The sequence below is a fragment of the Ceratotherium simum genome, chromosome 19 (assembly GCF_057802395.1).
Source record: "Ceratotherium simum simum isolate JZ-2026a chromosome 19, ASM5780239v1, whole genome shotgun sequence".
Lineage (NCBI taxonomy): Eukaryota > Metazoa > Chordata > Mammalia > Perissodactyla > Rhinocerotidae > Ceratotherium > Ceratotherium simum.
The window spans coordinates 29,385,111-29,405,874 of NC_141918.1; the positions used below are offsets into that span (position 1 = coordinate 29,385,111).

The following is a 20,764-nucleotide window of genomic DNA, read 5'->3' on the forward strand; positions in this document are numbered from 1 at the left end:
TCTTTAGTACTTTTACAGATCTCCACGGGGAGTTTTGATGGGTGGGGAGAATTCAGCTCATTACAAATACTTGAGCTCATTTTGCTTCTGTTAGTGCACCAGGCTCCTGGACTGGGGTAAGAGAAGTCTTTGCTGTGGGGGGACTATTTCAGATTCCATTAGGAGATTTATTCCAGGGCCTGTTCACTCTGGATTAGGCTCTTCTACACAAACACAAAATAAGGGTATTACTTGTCAAATTCTTATTTGGGAAAATGAGTAATTTCAAACTAAATTTGCCTTTCAGATTCTGTTGAGTGTAATTTGCTTTTACACCTTTGTTTTAAGCAGCTAGCTAATGCTGGCATCCTCATCCTCCCAGAGGTGAGGGTGTATCTTTTTTCTTTTTTTTTTGTATATTTCTAATAAACAAAAACAAGGAATTTTAGAACTTCAAAGGGAACATAAAAAGCATCTGTTCCAACACCATCATTTAACCCAGAAAAACAGGCCTTGGTCACTTGCTCAAGTTGGATTAGTTGTTAGAAGAACAGGTACTAGCATGCAGGTGTTCTGAAGTCAAGGGACTTTTTTTTTTTTTTTTTTTTTTTTTGCTGAGGAAGGTTCACCCTGAGCTAACACCTGTGCCAGTCTTCCTCTATTTTGTATGTGGTTCACTGCCACAGCCTGGCTGCTGACAAGTGGTGTAGTTCCGTGCCCAGGAACTGAATCCGGAGCTGCCAAAGTGGAGCGCGCTGAACTTAACCATTAGGCCACAGGGCCGGCCCCAAGGGATATTTTTGAATAGCCAAATATTCTTGCATCAGTTTTATTATGAAATATTTGATATATACAGAATATATGTGTATATATGAATTAAGAAGACTAGTAATAAAACAAGGGCCTGTGTGCCCACCACCCAACTTATGACCTCACCATTACCAGCACTGCCACAGCACCCTGGGTAGCCCACCCTGGTCCCATCCCCCTGACTCCTCCACACATATAACCCCTCTCTGGAATTTTGTGTTTTTCTCATTCCCTTATTTTATAGTTCAACCCTACAGTGTCTGTCCCTGCAATATCTTAGCTATGCTTGCTTTTGAACTTTTAAAAATGTTATCAAATTTCTCTGTGGCTTGCTCTTCTTTCTCTATATTATTTCTAAGATTACCCATATTGGTGAGCATTTGTTGTTAGTGCTGTGGAGTCAATTCTGACTCCGAGCAACTATGTGTACAGCAGGGTGGAACCCCGCTTGGTCTTTTTGTGCCATCCTCTCACCTTATGGTGCTCCACTGCTTTCACAGGGTTTTTATGGCCAAGTCCTTCTTCCTAGTCTGTCTTAGTCTGGAAGCTCTGCTGAAACCTGTCCACCATGGGTGACCTGCTGGTATTTAAATTACCAGTGGCATAGCTTTCAGCATCATAGCAACACGCAGCCGCCACAGTATGACAACCGATAGACGAGTGTTGTGATTCTCTGACTGGGAAATGAACCCGAGTCGTGGCAGTGAGAGTGCTGAATCTTAACCGCTAGACCACCAGGGTTGGCTATTGATGAGCATATCTGTATTTTATTCTTTTTTCATTGCTATATAATATTCACTGTGTATATTTTTTTGTGGCATATACCATATCAGAGCCTAACTTTTTATTATGAAAGTTTTCAGACAACAAAGTAGAAAGACTAGTTCAGTGAACACCCATATAACACCCATATGCCCTCCACTTAGATTCAATAATTATTAACATTTTGCCATATTTGCTTTATCTTTTTTTTCTGAGCACTTGAAAGCAGTTGCAGATAACATGACCCTTCATTCCTATGTACTTCAGCCTGAATCTCTTTATAATGACATTCTCTTGTGTAACTGTCATTATCACACCTAAGAAAATAACAATATGTCCATAATAATATCTAATCTATAGCCCATAACCAAATTTTCCCAATTGTCTCAGGAATGCCTTTTATGGATTTTTTTTTTCTGATCAGGATGCAGTCAAGGTTCATATAAATATATTTGGTTGTTCTGCCTCTTTTAGTCTCTTTTAATTTCTAAAGTAGCCCCATCTTTGTTTCCCATGCCACTGATTTTTTGAAAAATTTAAGTCAGCTGTCTTAGAGAATGTGCCACATTCTGGATTTGTCTGAGTGTTTCCTTGTGACATCATTAACCTGTTCCTCTATCACCTGCATTTTCTATATATTAGGGGTTAGGTCTAGAAGTACGATCAGATGCAGATTGAATGGTTCTGGAAAGGAGGCTATATAGGTAGGTAGGTATAGGTAGTACCATATGTTCATGTTGCATCACACAAGGTGGCACGTGCTAACCAGCTTCCCATGAAGATACAGAGTTTGATTGCTTGGTTAAAGCATCTCCCCATTGTAAAGGTACATCTTCCCCTTTGAGATTCATAGCTCACCCTCTTTTGAATAACCTCAAAGTCCTCACGTTCATAGTTAATCTTTTGAGCATCCAGTTGGTTTCTGTAAATAGCCAACATTCACGTGGAGCCATGTCTGGAGAATAAGACTTAGGATCCAGCTGGAAATCTGTTTTAGGTTTAAGAACAAGTGAACAAGAAAAGACCAATTTTCCTTGTGTGATTCAGAGTATTTCTTTTTTTTTTGGTCCACTCTTTTTTTTTTTTTTGTGAGAAAGATCAGCCCTGAGCTAACATCCATGCTAATCCCCCTCTTTTTGCTGAGGAAGACCGGCTCTGAGCTAACATCTATTGCCAATCCTCCTCCTTTTTTTTACCCCAAAGCCCCAGTAAATAGTAGTATGTCACAGTTGCACATCCTTCTAGTTGCTGTACGTGGGATGCGGCCTCAGCATGGCCGGACAAGCGGTGCGTTGGTGCGTGCCCGGGATCCGAACCCAGGCCGCCAGTAGCGGAGTGCACGCACTTAACCACTAAGCCACGGGGCCGGCCCTGATTCAGAGTATTTCTATAAGAGTAATTACACAAATGTTTTTAATAAATGTATGATGGCCATTGTTATTACTTCAGCAATATTCATGCGTATGTGTACATTTGTTATGTTTGTTTTTTTAAAAAGCTCCTACTTTATGGTCGTGCTGGCTATTCATAATATAGGCAAAAGCCCATTACCTCAGTCCATAGGAAAATAAAAGAGGACTTTCAGAAACTGAAATAACACTGCCTGAGGATAGTTTCCCTCTCTCCTGATGGCCTCGTGAATAATGTATCTTGCTGGAATAGAATTTAGGAAAAAAGAATCAGGCTCTGTATATGAGTGTTCCAATTCCAGAGTCCACCCACATGCATGAATGTCTGAGTTACCCAGCGCCCTTAGCACCCACTCTCTGAGGAGGTGCGCTCAGAACAGTAGTCTTTTCAAGTGTATCACTTTATGGGTTCAGTTTTTTAACAAATTCTTCTTTACCCAAAATTACCTTCCTCCTCTAAATGTTATGTGACAAAACCACATGCTTCAAGGAAAGTGAAATGTTTAGTATCAGATAAATAAATCCCCTCAGAACTCAAACTATAGAAGGAAAGACTTAATGAAAGGGTACTTCGGTAAGCATCATTTCAAAACCTAGAATCACTTGTTTATGAGCCATCCATTGTGTTTATGAAAAATTCAGCCCGTTCACCTGTGAGGAGTCAGATTTTGAGGCCTTTGGCTTGTTAGCTTAATGACAATCTGCCATTATTTAGTTCGGGCATGAAATCAGTTTGTGGTATGCCTGTGATAGCTTTGAGCTCCAAAAAAATATGTAAAGCATCCCTAACTGTCATGCTTTAAATGTAAGGAAGTTTAAAGGACCCTAGTCTTAGCCTATGTTTTCTTGTGGTTAGAGGCATTGCTGTGGTATTTGAAAGATAAGCCTCTTTTTTTCCTTAAAATAATTTTTTATTGAAGTATACATAATATTTGTACCAAAAGGTGCACAATAAATCATAAGCGTATAAGCTGAGTGAATTGTCAAAGTGTAACCATCACCCAGATTGAGAAATAGAACATAACTAGTATCTCAGGAGCCCCCTCATTCGTGCTTCCTCCTGGTCATTCCCCCCCACCCCAACCCGGTAACTATTATCCTGACTTCTAACACTAGATTAGTTTTGATCCTCCATCCATATGCCACACAGAGCCTCTCAACATTCTTTTGTGTGCAGACAGGTCTTCAGTTGGAATTTGATTGTAAATCCCTGTATAATTAGTGAGTCTAAAGAAGTTACTGATTTATTCAGGGGAATCTTTAACAAAAACCATCAACAAAAATGTGCCCTTGGGCCGAAATTGGGAACAAGAGAAAAGCAAAGGGGGGAGAATCAGACCCATTTTGCTGGTAAAAGATTTCATTTACAGCCATGCTTTTCTTGGCACAGTGTTCTGGGGAACATGGCGGAGGACCCCAGCTAGGACACTTTAGCAAGACTGATAAAGAATTGGAGAGTATAAGTGATCCCCAAGAATTCCATATTTGTTTATGAAGGGGGTATATTAACACCTCTCTTATATAAAAGTCACTTTTCTAGCAACCTCACCTTCCCAGAACCCTCCCGGGAACCAAGAAATTGACAAGACTTTGCACAGTCCTTAGACACAGTTCTAAGAGGCATGATTTTTCTGGTTTCCGGGTTTCTAGCACATTACAGGAGGGTGGGGCTGCTGGTTCTCTGACCGCAGCAGAAGTGACAGCTGACAAACCCGATAGAAGGGTGCGGTATTGAAAAGCCATAAAAATCAGATCCAAGAACTCAAAAAGCTGTGGGGCCTGAGAACAAGCAGCTTTACAGACCTTCAGAGCCCCTGAGGACACCACTGTGTGTGAAGTCATGCTCACAACGATGATGCTGAGTCATTGTGAAAAGAGTAAATTAAGTTCAGTGTACTCTCTGGAATGAGAAAAACTGCCGTCAAAAAATGATTAGGAGCCTGGCTCTGGAGCCTGTTTAGTTCAGCCCTACATTTGGTGCTTATAGTGTGTGGCTCTGGGCAATTTACTTAACCTCATCTGTAAAATGGGGACAATAGTATTCTCTCCTCATCGCCTTGTTGTGAGGACTGGATGAAATTCTGGGTGGCATTCCTTGTAAGCTCTAGGTATTTGTTAGCTGTTATTAATTTTTGAGACTGTGACAAATGATTAGATGGAACATCCTATTCTTTGGTTGCATATGAAATGTAACCTTTTAAAACAGAGCTTGAGATCTCCTAGCTATTGCCTCTCTAAATACATGCAGTGCAACAGCGTAACTACTTTTATTACTTGGAAGCAATAAAGATGCTTTGATGCAATTCATAATATAAATTAAAATAAGTGGACAAAGCCAGCCGTGGAGACAAGCAAAAGATCAAGAAGAGGTGCATATAATGGCTTAGTCCTCCTTGAGTCTAACAGTGCTCTCATACCTAAGTGTAAGGGTACGTGGTCCAGATCCACATCCTCTCCTGTTCTTTTCCTCTCTCACCAGTGGGGTCCTGTGTACCGCTAAAATCAATGATGAAGTGTCTCTGTTTCTTCCTTCCTTGCTGTTTATTTAGATGGCTGATTTATGAAGAACCTGGATTTCAGGGTGTCCCTTTTATCCTGGAACCTGGGGAATACCCTGACTTATCCTTCTGGGACACAGAAGCAGCGTACATTGGATCCATGCGGCCTCTGAAAATGGTAAAAATGGAATCTAACAAAGTCTTCCTGGAGTCAGTGATTCTTTGTCAGCTTGACTTTGATAAGTCACAGGATGTGACTTGGAAGCAATAAAGCAGCCTTTTGAAAAACAAATATGTAGCAGATGGAATCTATTGCTAGAAAGAAATAATAGAAAGGATAACTTGCTAGATGCTACAGATGAAAAAATTTGGATAAGCCACGCCCTTTGCCTTCAAGGCATTCTCAGCCCAGCTGAGCCATAGGTAGTGTGCATGAAGCTTCAGCCCAGGGTGGGTTTAAGAAGTGAAGAAATTAAACCTTTGTGGAAAAACAGGATAAAGGACAGATCAAGCCCAAGTTGTCGGTGATGTGACAGAGAAGGGGGATACTTAGGAGAGCTTCATGATACATCAAGTTGGATCTTAAAAACCAAGCAGGATTATTTTAAAGATTTTATTTATTTTATTTTTTCCCCCCAAAGCCCCAGTGGATAGTTGTATGTCGTAGCTGCACATCCTTCTAGTTGCTGTATGCGGGACTCGGCCTCAGGATGAACGGAGAAGTGGTGCCTCGATGTGCACCCGGGATCCGAACCCGGGCCACCAGCATCGCAGCGCGCGCACTTAACCACCAAGCCACAGGGCCGGCCCCAAGCAGGATTATTTTAGATGAAGATGTCAGAGAATGCACTTCATGAGCCAGGGCGGAGCTGGGGAAGGACAAGGCACCCAGAGGACCAGCCCAGTTGTAGTGACAGGAGGCTAGGCTGGGTGGCAGCTTTGGGGGAGTTGGGGCTGGATGTCCACATGAGTATTGTCCTCCCAAGCTTTGCCTTAGAAAGGAACCTGTGCTTCCTCTACCCTACCTCTGTATTTTGCCTTGTTCTTTGTTTGTTTCTCCTGCTAGACCCTAAGCCTTGGGAGGACCCACCAGGCTGCATGTGTCTTGGCCCCGGTGTTGAGCACAGTGTGTGCTGTGGGTAGGAGGTGCTCACTGAATACCCGTGGCAAGAATGAGGCTCTTGTTACAAACATGTTTTTGAAATTCCACTTAGCAACTGTCTTCTAGAGTCTGTTTGAAACAAATAAGAAAGTCAGGAAGATAATTCTTTATCTTAATTTTACGCCTCCTACCAAAGCTTGTGGTTTAATTACCTCCATATTTGCTGGTCCTAATGCAGATGATTTTGGGCTTTCTTCTAAAATTAAATTCACTTTCAGAGAACAAAATTTTGTTAGTTTTGCAGATGTGTGAAAGAATTGCCCCAGGTTTTGAAGGCAGTTTTTAATGGTAATTTACATAACCGTGATGTACACGGCATTTGAAAAGGAAACTTTTGAAGAGGGTACTTACTTGGTTATATAAACTCTGGTTTGTTGATAAAATCAGCCACATGCCTTTATAATTACAGTTCATTTGGTGCATTTGAGCATCTTTGGCTGCACTTTTTTTTAAGCTGTTAAATATATATTGGTGAAAAATACCCTTCTGACTTTCCCTCTGCTGATTTTAACTCTTAATCCTGTTTAACATTTCTATATAATACCTTTTCTATGGTTTATTTTTAGTGAGTTTTTCTGGATTTAAAAAAAATTATTATAAAAGTATAACAACTCTCCATAGACCCATCCTTCGGGATGTTTTAAATTTTATCTGACAGTTTATCTAATTATTTCAAGAGTCCTCCAGATCATATTGAGAACTTGCGTGAACCCAACAGCTTTGTAAGCCGTGGTTTATAAAATCAGATGCCTCCAGGGGCCAGGCAGCAAATAGACACCAGTGAGGGTGGCTGGGAGTTGAACTGAGGGATGGTGGAGACAGGCAGCGGGAGCCCACATCCCAGCTGGAGGATAGAAATAATAGAAAGGCTAACTTGCTAGATGCTACAGATGGAAAAATGTGGATAAGCCCTACACTGTAGTGTTAGTGAAAGGTTAATAAGTGCAGAACGTGAAGGTTGCTGCCTGTGAGAATCTGGGTCCAGAGAGGTCAGATCTTAGGCCTGCCTTTTAAGAGAAGTGAGAAATATGCATTTCTATGAAAGATTTTCTGAGTTAAAAAATAAAAAAACGTACCTAACACGCAGATGCTTAGGGACCATCTCTGTGCGACTCTGCTCTCGAGTGTCTTCCTCATGTCTTCATCTGCATCGTTGGTCATTTTAGAAGTGTCTCAACGTAAATGAAAACAAACGGGAATGTAATCACACTGTGAGGTTCAGTGGCTTACCACAAACTGCCATGGGTAATATAAAATGGTAACGTAGCAATGAAAAACCGTTTTTCTTACTATGTTATTTTTCTTTTCAGGGTGGCCGTAAAGTTGAATTCCCTACAGATCCTAAGGTAAATATATATATATTTAAAATTTTATTCCCACTCCCATCTCCATGAAGATAATACTTGTGTGATTTTACATATCACCCTCCATAAAACATAACTGCAGCCAAAGGAAATTGTCCCAACTTGCACATGCCATCCTTCAGGCTGGAAGATGATGCTAAGAGTGCTAGTTATCACTAACAGTATGTGTAGCCATGGCTCAAAAGGTTCATTGTTGTATTAAGTTTATAATTTGTGGCTGTATTTACCACTTGCAGGGCACTGCAAGTTGCTGCTTGCCAGTTAGCCAGGAAAAAACTTTCTTTTCAAGACAAGTTCTCTGTACTCCAGAATGTTCTTTCTGCTGTTTCTACTTCACACTTCTATGACACATAGTTTGATCCAGTTTTTTGCATTTTTAAAGCAACTTAGAATCCTCTGCTTCCTTAGTTTGGCCCAAGCAAAATTCTAAATATCAGTTCTAGACATTGAACCAAAACCAATTATTTATAAACTGTCTTTTGAACCTTGGCTTTGGGCTATACCACATCGGGAAAAAAATTCTGATTTTAAAAATTACATTATTAGATACTGTGATTTAGTTAAATTTTTAGACTATGATTAGAAAATTTTGTGTTCCAGGACCTAGTGTTATTAAATGACTGATTTAATGTTTAGCTATTGAGATATTTAACTTCTTATAAATTACTGGTATATCTCATTTCTGTTATAGGTAGTTATTTATGAAAAGCCTTTCTTTGAAGGAAAATGTATGGAACTAGAAACAGAAATGTGTAGTTTTATCATGGAAGGAGGAGAAACAGAAGAAAAGACTGGAGATGAGCATTCGCCACTGACCTCAGTGGGATCTATGAAAGTTCTAAGAGGCATGTAAGTAGACGGGAGTAACCTGTAAGCATTTCTTTTTTTTTTTTTCCCTTTAATAAAGTAATAAATATGCCCTTCCCCCCACTCCCCGAAACCAACATTCCAGATTGTATGGTAGAGTGAATTTCAAGCATGTTCTCCTCAGCCAATTGAGACTTGGATTTCACACAGCAGTTTCATGGGCTGGTTTGGGGTCAGTCAGCTGAGCAAGGCTGTTACATTGGTCCATCCAGGGTGATCAAATCTACAAATCTTGTTTATTAATATTATGCTCCAAACTATTGAACTGTTAGATAGTTTGCTTTCCATTCTTGTCATATTTTGCCTTTTATAGATCTTACATATTTCCTTAGAAGTGTATACTGAAAACGGTCTTGTAAATAGCCAAAAATACATAATATTTTAGTTACTATTTGAAGAAAGTTTATCCAGTCTTATTTGCTGAAGTTCTTTTGAGTTAGTTCTTGTAACACTCACACACTCACACTCTCTCTCTCTCTCTCTCCCTCCCTCCCCCTCCCCCCTTTACAGAACATTGATGTATGTTTCTTAGGTTGTTTTCTTGGGGCCATTCTGTTAGTATCTTAAGTTTTAGAGAAAAATTCAAGTAGTCGTAATGCATGAGTCCATGTCTAGCTTTATAACTATTTGTATTTGTCAATGAAACTGATATATACATTGGAAACATTTTAACACCACTGAAAATTCCTACTCCTTCATGTTCTTTCTGTTGTAGTTGGGTTGCTTATGAGAAGCCTGGATTTACAGGTCATCAGTATTTGCTTGAAGAAGGAGAATACAAGGACTGGAAAGATTGGGGAGGTTACAACGGAGAACTGCAGTCTTTACGACCTATATTAGGTGTAAGTTAAAGAAAAGCTAATGGCTAATACTTGGTCTTTTCTGGAAAATAAATGGCCAGCCTTTGAATTTTGAATTTTTTTTTCTCAATAGGATTTTTCAAATGCTCACATGATAATGTACAGTGAAAAAAACTTTGGATCCAAAGGTTCCAGTATTGATGTATTAGGAATTGTTGCTGATTTAAAGGAGACCGGTTATGGAGCGAAGACACAGTCTATTAACGTACTGAGTGGAGTGTAAGTGAAATAACCAATCGGGATTCTAGACATGGGTTTATCTCGGTTTGTGTCAAGCTAATGGAATCTCTGACACAGAGCAGGCACTCAATAAATAAACATTAACAACTAAACAGCAAATTAGTCATTTAATACCTAGTGCCACAATATTTTCATAACTGCTTTTCAAAATCTTACATAATTCTTTTCCATGTGTAATATAACATTGGAATAGGCTTTTGGGTTTCATGATAGAAATCTATAGATCCACTTCCCTTGTCATTCTGCATGGAAGGACCTCATGAATTTCTTATGATGGGAATCAAAATATAACAGCAATCTAACATTAGAAACCTCAAGTTGGGACAAAGTCCCATTTGATTTTCCTATGGTCCTACACCTGCTCCAGTATATTTCTTCACTGTTATTTTGACATAAAAATAATTGTTTCAATGTACCTGGAGTTAGCAATTGAATGCTTTATTAATGCTAAAGTAAGATTTTTTTCCAATTATTTTATTGAGGTCATAATGGTTGATCTAAAGTAAGTTTTTATTGAAAGATGATCAGTCAAGACTTTGGGATGCAAGTGACTGCAAGCCAACTTCAAGTGGCGAAGGTAATAAAAATGGAATTTATTGGCCTACATAACAGAAAAGTCCTGGAGAAGATTTTGCTTCGGTCATGGCTGGATACAGGGGTTCAGGCACTGTCATTGGCACTTGGACTCTATCTCTTGACTGGGCTTTTTTCTACGTTGGCTTCACTTTAGGCAGGCCCTTTCCGTCTGGTGGTCTGTGGCAGCATCTTCTGGCTTTTGTTCTCCCATCTCACTGCTTCCAGTGGAAGGAGCTTCTCTTTCCCACAGAAGTTCCAGGTTTGACTTTGATTCTGTAGGCTTGGCTCATGTGCACCTGCCTGAACCAATCAGTGTAGCCAAGGAGACGGCTGTGCCTACGTTACGTGCCCATCCCTGGAGCTGAGATGTAGGGTCAGTCCCATAGAACCACTTAAATATGATTGGGGTGAGAGTTCACCAGGAACATCAGAAGAAGAGGGTACAGATACTGGATGAGCAAAACCAGATGTCTATTAAAAGGAGCTATACAGGTATTCTTATGACCTAGGCTGATGTGAGTTATAATTTGTCATAAGTGAGAATATTCTTTTTTTTTTTTTTTTTTTGTGAGGAGATAAGCCCTGTGCTAACATCCGCCAATCCTCCTCCTTTTTTGCTGAGGAAAACGGCCCTGGGCTAACATCTGTGCCCATCTTCCTCCACTTTATATGGGACGCCGCCACAGCATGGCTTGCCAAGCAGTGCGTCGGTGCGCGCCCGGGATCCGAACCAGTGAACCCCGGGCCGCCGCAGCGGAGCGCGCGCACTTAACCGCTTGCGCCACCGGGCCGGCCCCAAGTGAGAATATTCTTAAATGGTTATATGAAATCATTTGACATTAGTTCTGTTGAAAGTGTTTAATGTTAGGTTTTTTATGTCATAGGCTTTTTGAATCATTCTAACCTCAACTTGATTGTATTTCATGGGGCCTCCCACAGTAGCCGTGGATATTTGAGATGTGTCTTCAATGTAATGCTTTTACTGTTAGTCATGTTCACTAAATTCCTGTGTAGACTGTTGCTTGTGGCGCCATCTTGGCAGAATGACTTCAGTGACTTCTGGGTCTTCCATTCTTAGCAGGAAATGCCTTCTACTGGGTCCCGTTCTAGAACCCTAACATTTTAGAATTTGCCATAGGCAAGAGGTATGGTATGGCAGAAGTCATCTGAAATGTTGCTGTGGCTGTGTAGTATTTTAGATTGCCTTTAAAGTTAAATATTTAGAAGGAAAATACAGTGACCAACTCAGTCTGGGGAAACTTGTACATTTTGATACTCACCAGGTGTGCTGGTTCCATTAGTCAGAGCCTATTCATGCACCCTACCAGAGGAAGCAAAAGGATGTTGGGTAGAATTCCCTGAGGGCATTCATGTAGATTATGTGTTAGCACTGGTAGAATTATTGTGCCCTGAGCCAGTCTTTCTCTTTTACCCAGCCCTTGTTTACTTGAAATCAGTTTCCTTTATACAAGGTTGCTTTTATATGTTTCTATTTTTAGTCATTTCTAGGTGCAGTTCCTGACTTAGGCTTTCTTCTGGTTGTAGCAGTTGAGTTTTGGTGTTGGGGGAGAGGTGAAGGGAGGTGTACACACACACACACACACACACACCCCACTTCCTTTCAAATCCTGTGGTTGTGAAGGGCCTCTGTGTTTACCAGGGCCAGCTGCTTCCTCATTTTTTATTCAGTTGATCATTTGACAAATATTTATTGAGGTCTGTTATGTGCAAAGCATTATATTATATCCTCAAAGAAGTTACAGTGTTTATATAAAACATAATCATTGCTACAAAAGAGAGAGATTAATTTCCAGTTTGGACACAGGGACGACTTTGGAGGAGGTAGCATTGGAGTTGGGCCTTGCAGGATAGGAAGTAGAGATGTGCCACTGTCACATGGGTAATAAATTCCCTGGGTGGTACACTCATTATTAGCTCTGAAACAGAGAACCACCTTCAGGAAGGATGTTCATGAATCCAACAATCTCGGTTCTAGAAACTGCCTTCTGTTTCTTGTTGGAACATCAGAAGAAATGCCTTTACACACTCTGCTAATCAGTTCTAGTTCTATGCTATCTTCTTGTCAAATAGTGGAAACTGGGCTAATTTTGTAAAACTAACAGCAAAAGGAAATATTTTTAGAGTCCAGTAAAAAAAAAAAATACAAGTGCTGTTGTTTTAAGTTCCTTTTCCTCTCCCCTCCACAGAAGGGTGGGTTTGCCCTGCTGCCCTTAGCTTCTGAGCAGAGACCGCCCCAGGCTGGGACCTGCTAGTACTCATTCTGGCCTCCCACCGCCCAAATCTTACAAAGAAGTGTTGACTCATGCGTACAGAATACGTTTAAACAAGGACAGTAAGGAATTTTCTTCATAAGAGTCTCAAGTATGAGCTATAAGTCGACTCTTGATCATAGGTCTACCAGAGAATCTCAGGTCTGAGTGCTTGGGTTTGTTACCCCCATATTCACGGGTGAGTCACCTGAGGCTGCATCTTGGAAGGAAAACAATACTTCTGTCAATTCAAGTAACATCTTAATAGATGGTTTTCCTGCTTCCACTTCTGTGAACTAGAAAGCCTGCCTGGGTGCTGGGTGTTTCCTTCCCAACCTTGATGTCCAACAATCCATCAAAAAGGCCTTTTAACCCTCTGCTCTCCTCTAACTTGTTACAGACCTCGAACCTTGCCAGGAATACTTTTTTGTGATGTGGCTTACCTTTTTTAATTTTTAGGGTTTTTTTTAAGTCCTGGTTTTTGTGAAGCAGACTTTCTCGCTCTGCAGATGCTCCTCCCCACACAGTCGTGTTCCATGCTCCTGCTTTGTTGTTGCTTCCCTTCCTAACATGTGATAAGCCGAGGGCTGTGAGCAGAGGCCGCACACACAGGCCCCATAGGCTGTATAACCTCACCTCGTGTCTGAGCTGTGACCTTGGCCAACCCCCTGACTCATAAATGAAAATGCCAACCCCCTGACTCATAAATGAAAATGCAAACTTTCACAAAGGTTAAGTGACTTCTTCAAAGTTATCTTATGTCATGACCACCGCTAGAATCAGGTCTCCTAATTCCTCATCTCACAATGTTAAAGAATAGCTTTTTAAAATTTGCCTATGAGGTCCTGAAGGTGGAGTGCAGGATTTTCTGAAATAGACCGTGACTGGTGCTTATAGCGATTTCTGCATTCAGATGGCCAGAGATGAGTGTTCCGACGTTAGCTGTCATAGGCTACTTACCTTGAGATTTTGCCGTGTTCTTTTTCTCCTTGATGGCTGTTCATTTCCTAGTAATGACTGTACTTGAGTTTTTAAGTCAGGCCCGTTAGACAGCAAAATCGTAATCTGTTCTAATTATGAAGCGTGTGGGGACTGTTTTAGGTATAGCTTAGTGGAAAAGGAAATGAAAAGGAACTTTAAGGCAGGTGGCAGTTCAGGTCACGAAGTAAGAGATGTTCATGAGCCTCTGGAGACTCAGTCCTGGGTTCAGTGATCCCTGGCCACTAACTGATTGTGTCACCCTCAGACAAGTCACTTCCCATTCAGAACAAACACCAACAGGTAATTCCATGCGATGCTTCTTACCCATCTATGAACTGTTCAGGGCAAGGATTTTGTCTTTTTATCTTGCATTCCTAGTGCCAGTCTAGTTCCTGGCACATAGTAAATGGCCAATCAATGTTTGTTGAATGAATAAGTGAATTAACTTTTCTGTGTCTTTAGGTTTTCCCTTCTGTAAAATGTGAAACCCAGTACCTCCCTAGAAGATTAAATGTGATAATAGATGTGAAAGCATTTTGGAAAGTTCTGAGTATATATACAGGCATATAGGGATTATTCCTTTAACCTCTGAGAAGGATCCGTATGGCAGTGAATTAAGTGAGGAGGAGACTGAGTAGCTCTTGAATGTAACAAAATTGAAAATTTTTTTCCCTTCAAAGACTTCATCTTTGGATAGGAGATAGCATCAATAAGTTGGCTTTGCTGATCTTCCTCTGAGCGTGGATCACTTAAAAGATAACAAATGAAAATATTCCAAAAGAGATTTGTTTTTAGTATTTCTGAGAGTTTGTTCAATTTCGCTTATTACATAGTTTGTGTCATGTTGGAAATCTTGATTGAAATAAAATTTTAGTAACTTAGCTGTTTTTTTTTTAGCATTTTTTTCTGTCAACTTTTTTTTGCAGTGTGGTTTGTTGTGTAATCGAGATATAGCTTCTTGTATTAACTTTCTGGAAAAATATTTTAATGTTGATAACAAAAAGAATTCTTACTTGCTTATTAAAGAACTTTTACAGGTACTTCTTGAAAGTCCAAATTGTTTCCTTAGAATAGAATCAGAAATACAGAGAAATAGCCTTATTACAGCTTTCTCAGGGAATAAGATTTGATAAGCAAGAACACCAAAAGATTCCTGTAAATATACTCTTTCACTTGCCACTTTGATTTGTTATATAGACAAATCTGCTCCTAAAAGATTAATGGAGAATCAGGAAAATTATTAAGACTATTGATTAGTAAAACAAATGAAAGTTTCTATATGATACATATTTTCCCAAACGTGTACGATAGTTTTATTGTATATGTAAACTATGAACTACGTGTAACAAGTCCGTGTCTCCGTTTCTTTAGATGGATAGCCTATGAAAATCCTGACTTCACAGGAGAACAGTATATACTAGATAAAGGCTTTTATACCAGTTTTGAGGACTGGGGAGGCAAAAATTGCAAGATCTCCTCTGTTCAACCCATATGTTTGGTAAGTAGTTATATTTTTGTATGAGAATATTTAAGTGAATTCTGAATTTCCTTAATTTTTGCTGCTGGTTCAGGTAATACTTAAATATGATAGAGACTATCCTGAGATTATTTTTAACAGTAATTGCTAATGATCCAGAAGAAAAAAATTTCAAGATGTCTGCTCTACTCATTTCCTTCTCTCTTCCCTTTAAAAATTTTTAGGATTCTTTCACTGGCCCAAGGAGACGAAATCAGGTAACTTAAAAAACATTCTATTTTTCCTAATTAGGGGCCTTCCATTGAAAAGCTGAACTTATGCATAAACTGTCATATATTTGGGACATTTTGTTAGTTTTACTCATTTTTATGTCTAAAAGCATAACTGCATCTTTAAAGTAGACTTAAGTTTACTTTAATGCTTAATTGATAGCATTGACCCATTTCTAATATTTCTTATAAAGTGTTCTTGTTATGTAAAGTTGAATTTATATTATTACATTGAATGAGAGTTTACATTACATTAATACACTAAGATTAATATTTCAAACAATACATATAATTATTGTGATAAACAGTAAAATGAATTTTCATATTTGCTCTGTCTGCATTAGACAAGCATTTCATATGATCTCTTTTATGTGTTCTCTCACTCAAGTCTTTGAATGCCGACTGTCTCCATCGCCTGAAGTCTTACATTTGTTATTTAGGCTTTTTAATGGAAATGTTCAGACAGCCGTAATTATACAGGCACAAACACGGCTGTAGCCTCCTTTATTGGCATACACAGATTCTAATAAGTCAGCAAGTATCTTCCATTGAGAGGGAGGAACACTATACTACATGATTCCAAAATCTAGTTTCTTGTAAATATTAGAACTGATGAACCATTACTTTTGGCCACAATAAAGCTTTAAAATGCCTCACAGCTTGTTAGGACAGGATGTTCTATAGAAAGCTGCCTCTGTTGTCGGATTTTCCTTTGATGTCTCTGATTAAATTAAACAATGATGAGTGGGGCAGCCAAAGTATTTCTAATTGAGCATTAATGTAGAAGTAGAAAATTAAAGGATTTATGAAATTCACACCAATTTACTGTTAGAGGAGTTAACAGGTCACGTTTGGGACATCACGTCAGAGGCTGAATAACTTAACATGTTTAGGAAAATAATTTTATGTATTTCTGTCTACTTTTGCAAAGATTCACTTGTTTTCGGAACCACAGTTTCAAGGTCACAGTCAAAGTTTTGAAGAGACAACAAGTCAAATTGATGATTCATTTTCTACCAAGTCTTGCAGAGTTTTAGGAGGCAGGTAAGCAAAACAGTAGACTGGCAGAGCCCAATCACTGGGGGAAAAGAGAATTCACATATCAGCAAGTGTTTAGTAATACAGCTAGGTGCTCGGCACTCTATGAAACCACCAAATAATACAAGACCATGTTAGTACTCAAGTGTACTCTCCAGCCTCTGAGTGCTGGATGTCAGAGGACGTGGAGATCAGTGTGGGCTGGAGAAGTTGAAGATCACCATCTCATGGTGCAGCGGGATTCAGCCCAGGTTCTCTACCATCTAGGCTTGTCCCATCATCTGTAAAGGGATGCTAGCTAATCCCTACGGCACCTCCCAAGGCAGATTTTTTACAGGTAGATGGGAGTAGGATGGGCGTTCTGCATTAGAGGCAGGTGCAGGGCTGGAGTGGAGTTGGTGTGTATGCTGATCAGGGAGCACACCACCCTCTCTATCTGGGAGGTCTTTGTACTGGGAGAGCGCAAGCAAGTTGAACAGGGAGGGTGGGATCAGGTCATAAAGGCTCCCCCTGAGCATATGAGTTTAAATGGATGCCCTTGGAGACACAAGACGGGAAAGGCAGTGAGCATCAAGTGCCAGGCTGGAAAGAGTAGTTTTACAAAAGCTTTGGAGATGGCCGAGCCCAAGGTCACGGAAACTCATTCAGGGAAGCCTTAGAGCAACCTGTGCAAGGAGTGATGAGGAATCGAGTCTAATACTAATAACAGTAATACAATCACGTGTCATTTAAGGACGGGGATACGTTCTGAGAAATGTGTCAGGCAGTTTCACCGGTGTGCGAACATCATAAAGTGTACTTACACAAACCTAGATGATATAGCCTACTACACACCGAAGCTGTATGGTACTAATCTTATGGGACCACCATCGTATATGCGGCCCATCGTTGACCGAGACGTTGTCATGCGGTGCATGACTGTAGTACCTCTAATCATATAGTTCTTTGTGGTCTAAACAGCACCATACTATCACTTAGCATTGCAAAGTGGAAAGAGCACTGGCTTTGCATTCAAATGCATAGATCTACAGTAAAACTTCACAGTTTATTAGCACACACCCCCGCCTCTGTCCCAGTTCCTCTTTATCCCCTCCCCGGCTTCATTTAGTCCTACTAGACATGTACCTTTACTGTTGTTCGTTTGTTGTCTGTCTCAGCTCACTGAAGTGTAAACTTCAAGATAGCAGGGACTTTGTTTTGTCCTCTGTCCTATCCCAGCAACAGAAAAGTATGTGACACACAATTAGTCCTCATGAAGCATTTGTTAGATTTAAAAAACAAAACCAACAAAAATCCTAACTCTTCTAGGGAAGCATGGTAAATCACCATTTTATCAATATCGCTGAGGCCCAGAAGGCTGAATGACTGGTCTGAGTCACTTTGGTATTTTGACTCCTGGCCCAGTGCAGAGGTGTTGGAAATGAGGACAAAGGAGTGTCAGTGGAATTTTAGGAAGAAATCAGTAGACCCGGGTCACTGACTAGCTGTGAAGGCTGAGGGACTATTCAGAGAGGGCTTGACAGAACGACACTGGCCGGGAGAATGGTGGCACCTGTGAGAGGAGCCAGGAATGCTGGGAGGTGGAGAGGTAAAAACATGAATAACTTCATGGAGGAAGAAGTTTTATTTCTCAAATGCAAAGTTAACAACTGACTTATTATGAGTATTAATTTGCCACAAGATGGAATGCAGTAAATATGTCCAGATATTTTTGAAGAAAGAACACTGTTCACCACAGCATGGTGATTATTTTATAGCAGGCTACCTCTAAAAACCAGACTTCTTGAATAGGAATACTCAAATTACATATTGTACGTGTGTGTGGTTTTTCCTCCTGTAGCTGGGTTGCATATGATGGAGAAAACTTCTCTGGTAATCAGTACGTGTTGGAAGAAGGCCACTATCCTTGTCTCTCTGCAATGGGATGCCTGCCTGGAGCAACTTTCAAGTCTCTTCGTTTTATAGATGTTGTAAGTATGTCAGCATGAATGTGGCGTTGCAGAGATGTAGGGTTCACATGGCTGATGGGCAGAACAAGGAGACCAGCAGGTAGACTTACTCAGGGCTTAAAAGTCAGAGGCAGAAAAAACAGTTGCAGTAGAACTTTCCATCCTGTAACTTTTTGGTCTCTTTTTAGATCTTTAACATATAAACTGTCTGTTTGCTGTTTTCTCAGACCTCAGGTGCAGACTGTTGAGTCAACCATGGCATACAATCGTGGGTTCGTTCAGGGTCCCTCTCCTGTCTTGTTCTTTTCCATTTCATACCTGTTCCCCATTACCATTCCTCTCTCCTTTACAGGTACCCATTCTAATGTGTATGGGATACAGATTGGATATTCTTATAAAACGTGTGTTTTTTAAAAAAAATCTGTATATAGGCTTTTAATTAATTAATTAATTTATTTTTTTGTGAGGAAGATAAGCCCTGAGTTAACATCCATGCTAATCCTCCTCTTTTTGCTAAGGAAGGCCGGCTCTGAGCTAACATCTATTGCCAATCCTCCTCCTTTTTTTTTTTTCCCCAAAGCCCCAGTAGATAGGTGTATGTCATAGTTGCACAGCCTTCTAGTTGCTGTATGTGGGACGCGGCCTCAGCATGGCCGGAGAAGCGGTGTGTCGGTGCACGCCCAGGATCTGAACCCAGGCCGCCAGTAGCGGAGCGCGTGCACTTAACTGCTAATATAGGCTTTTAATTTAAAGGCCACTTCTTTGTGTGTGAGGAAGATTGGCCCTGAGCTAACATCTGTTGCCAATCTTCCTCTTTTTGCTTGAGGAAGATGGTCCCTGAGCTAACACCTGTGTCTCTATTTTTTGGATGTGGGATGCCGCCACAGCATGGCTTGATGAGTGGTGCATAGGTCTGCGCCTGAGATCCGAACCCGTGAACCATGGGCCGCCGAAGTGGAGTGCACGAACTTAGCCACTACACCACCGGGCCCGGCCCCTAGGCTTTTAATTTATATACAGTATTATGCTATAGTTCTCATTGTGTTATAAACATGACTCAATACTTGCATTAAAAATGTTTAAGAGCTGTCCATTATGCTGTATGTACATCTAGTTTATTGATTCTAACTGGTACAGGTATCCCATCACCATAGTTTACTTATTTAATCCTCATATGTGTATCCCTATGGACCTATGTGGGAGTCTCTTGGGGATATCTATTAAAGAGTGGATTTGCTGGATTTCATGTGCATGATCATGCAATTTCACTAAGTACTGCCCAATCCCACCACTTTAGACCCTTGCTGGCGGTGCATGTGGGTTCCTGTTTTCCACCTCATTGCCATTACTGAGTACTCTCTGACTTTCTAACATTCGTCAATTTGAAGGAATTGGGTAGGAAGGATTCTCACTGTTGTGTTAATTTGTGTTTCACTATTAGCAAGGTTGGTATCTCAATACTTATGAGTCATTTGGGTTTTCTGTCAGGGAACTGCCTATTTATATCCTTTGCCCAGCTCTTTATTTAGTTTCCTGTATCTTTTGTTGTTGTTATTGATTTGCAGAAATTCCTTATAGTTTTTAAATCTTTTACTCTGTTGTTTTAGAGACCTGCAATCAAATGACTTCTCCCAGTTTATCATGTATGTGCTAATACAGATTAGAACGCCCTTTTTGAAGAGAAATCTTTAATTTTGATGTAGTCAAAGCAATATTCAATAGAACAAAACTGCAAGATAATGTTCAGATGTTCCAGTCTGGGTGGGTCTGTAGTTTTAGAAATTTCTGTTAGTTTTTGGTAGCTGATCTCTCCTAAAAAGCTTTAAACAAATGTAATTGGTGATTTTAGTTTTCTTAGTTTGGTTAGAAAACTTAGTTTTCTTTCTACCTTTGTGGAAAGAGCATATGTGAGTTGGCTTTTTCTCATCCCTTCCTGTCTGTCCAAATAACCAAAAGGTTGACCATTCTTGAGATGTGAAAATAGCAGCAGTGAAACGTGGGATGACGTGGTAAGACTCATTAGCTTACAAGTAATGAAATATCTAAGAGTTTGATATTTAACCTGCCTGGACTTCTAAAAGCTACCTACAACTATCTATTTGAAAAACAAAAAAAAAATGAAAAACCAAAACACTTCAGATAGTTTTTAAATGCCTTCCTTCAACCAGAACTTGGCATACATATGTGCTCACATCACTTCTGACACTTACAGATGATGTCCTTTTAAGTTTTTTTTGTGTGTGTGAGGAAGAT

The 20,764-nt window shown here is 40.1% G+C and overlaps 1 protein-coding gene across 2 annotated transcripts in view; it reads left to right on the plus strand.

Moving 5' to 3' along the window:
- The window catches only part of CRYBG1 (crystallin beta-gamma domain containing 1), a 197,557-nt gene that overhangs the window by 165,505 nt on the left and 11,288 nt on the right, over positions 1-20,764 (plus strand). For both annotated transcript variants that reach the window (XM_087443946.1, XM_014781140.2), the window contains 9 exons: positions 5,510-5,636; positions 7,931-7,966; positions 8,676-8,833; positions 9,567-9,693; positions 9,785-9,930; positions 15,150-15,276; positions 15,480-15,512; positions 16,456-16,568; positions 18,403-18,532. In XM_087443946.1, coding sequence (XP_087300072.1) covers positions 5,510-5,636; positions 7,931-7,966; positions 8,676-8,833; positions 9,567-9,693; positions 9,785-9,930; positions 15,150-15,276; positions 15,480-15,512; positions 16,456-16,568; positions 18,403-18,532 — 997 coding nt within the window. The remainder of the gene's footprint in view (positions 1-5,509; positions 5,637-7,930; positions 7,967-8,675; positions 8,834-9,566; positions 9,694-9,784; positions 9,931-15,149; positions 15,277-15,479; positions 15,513-16,455; positions 16,569-18,402; positions 18,533-20,764) is intronic.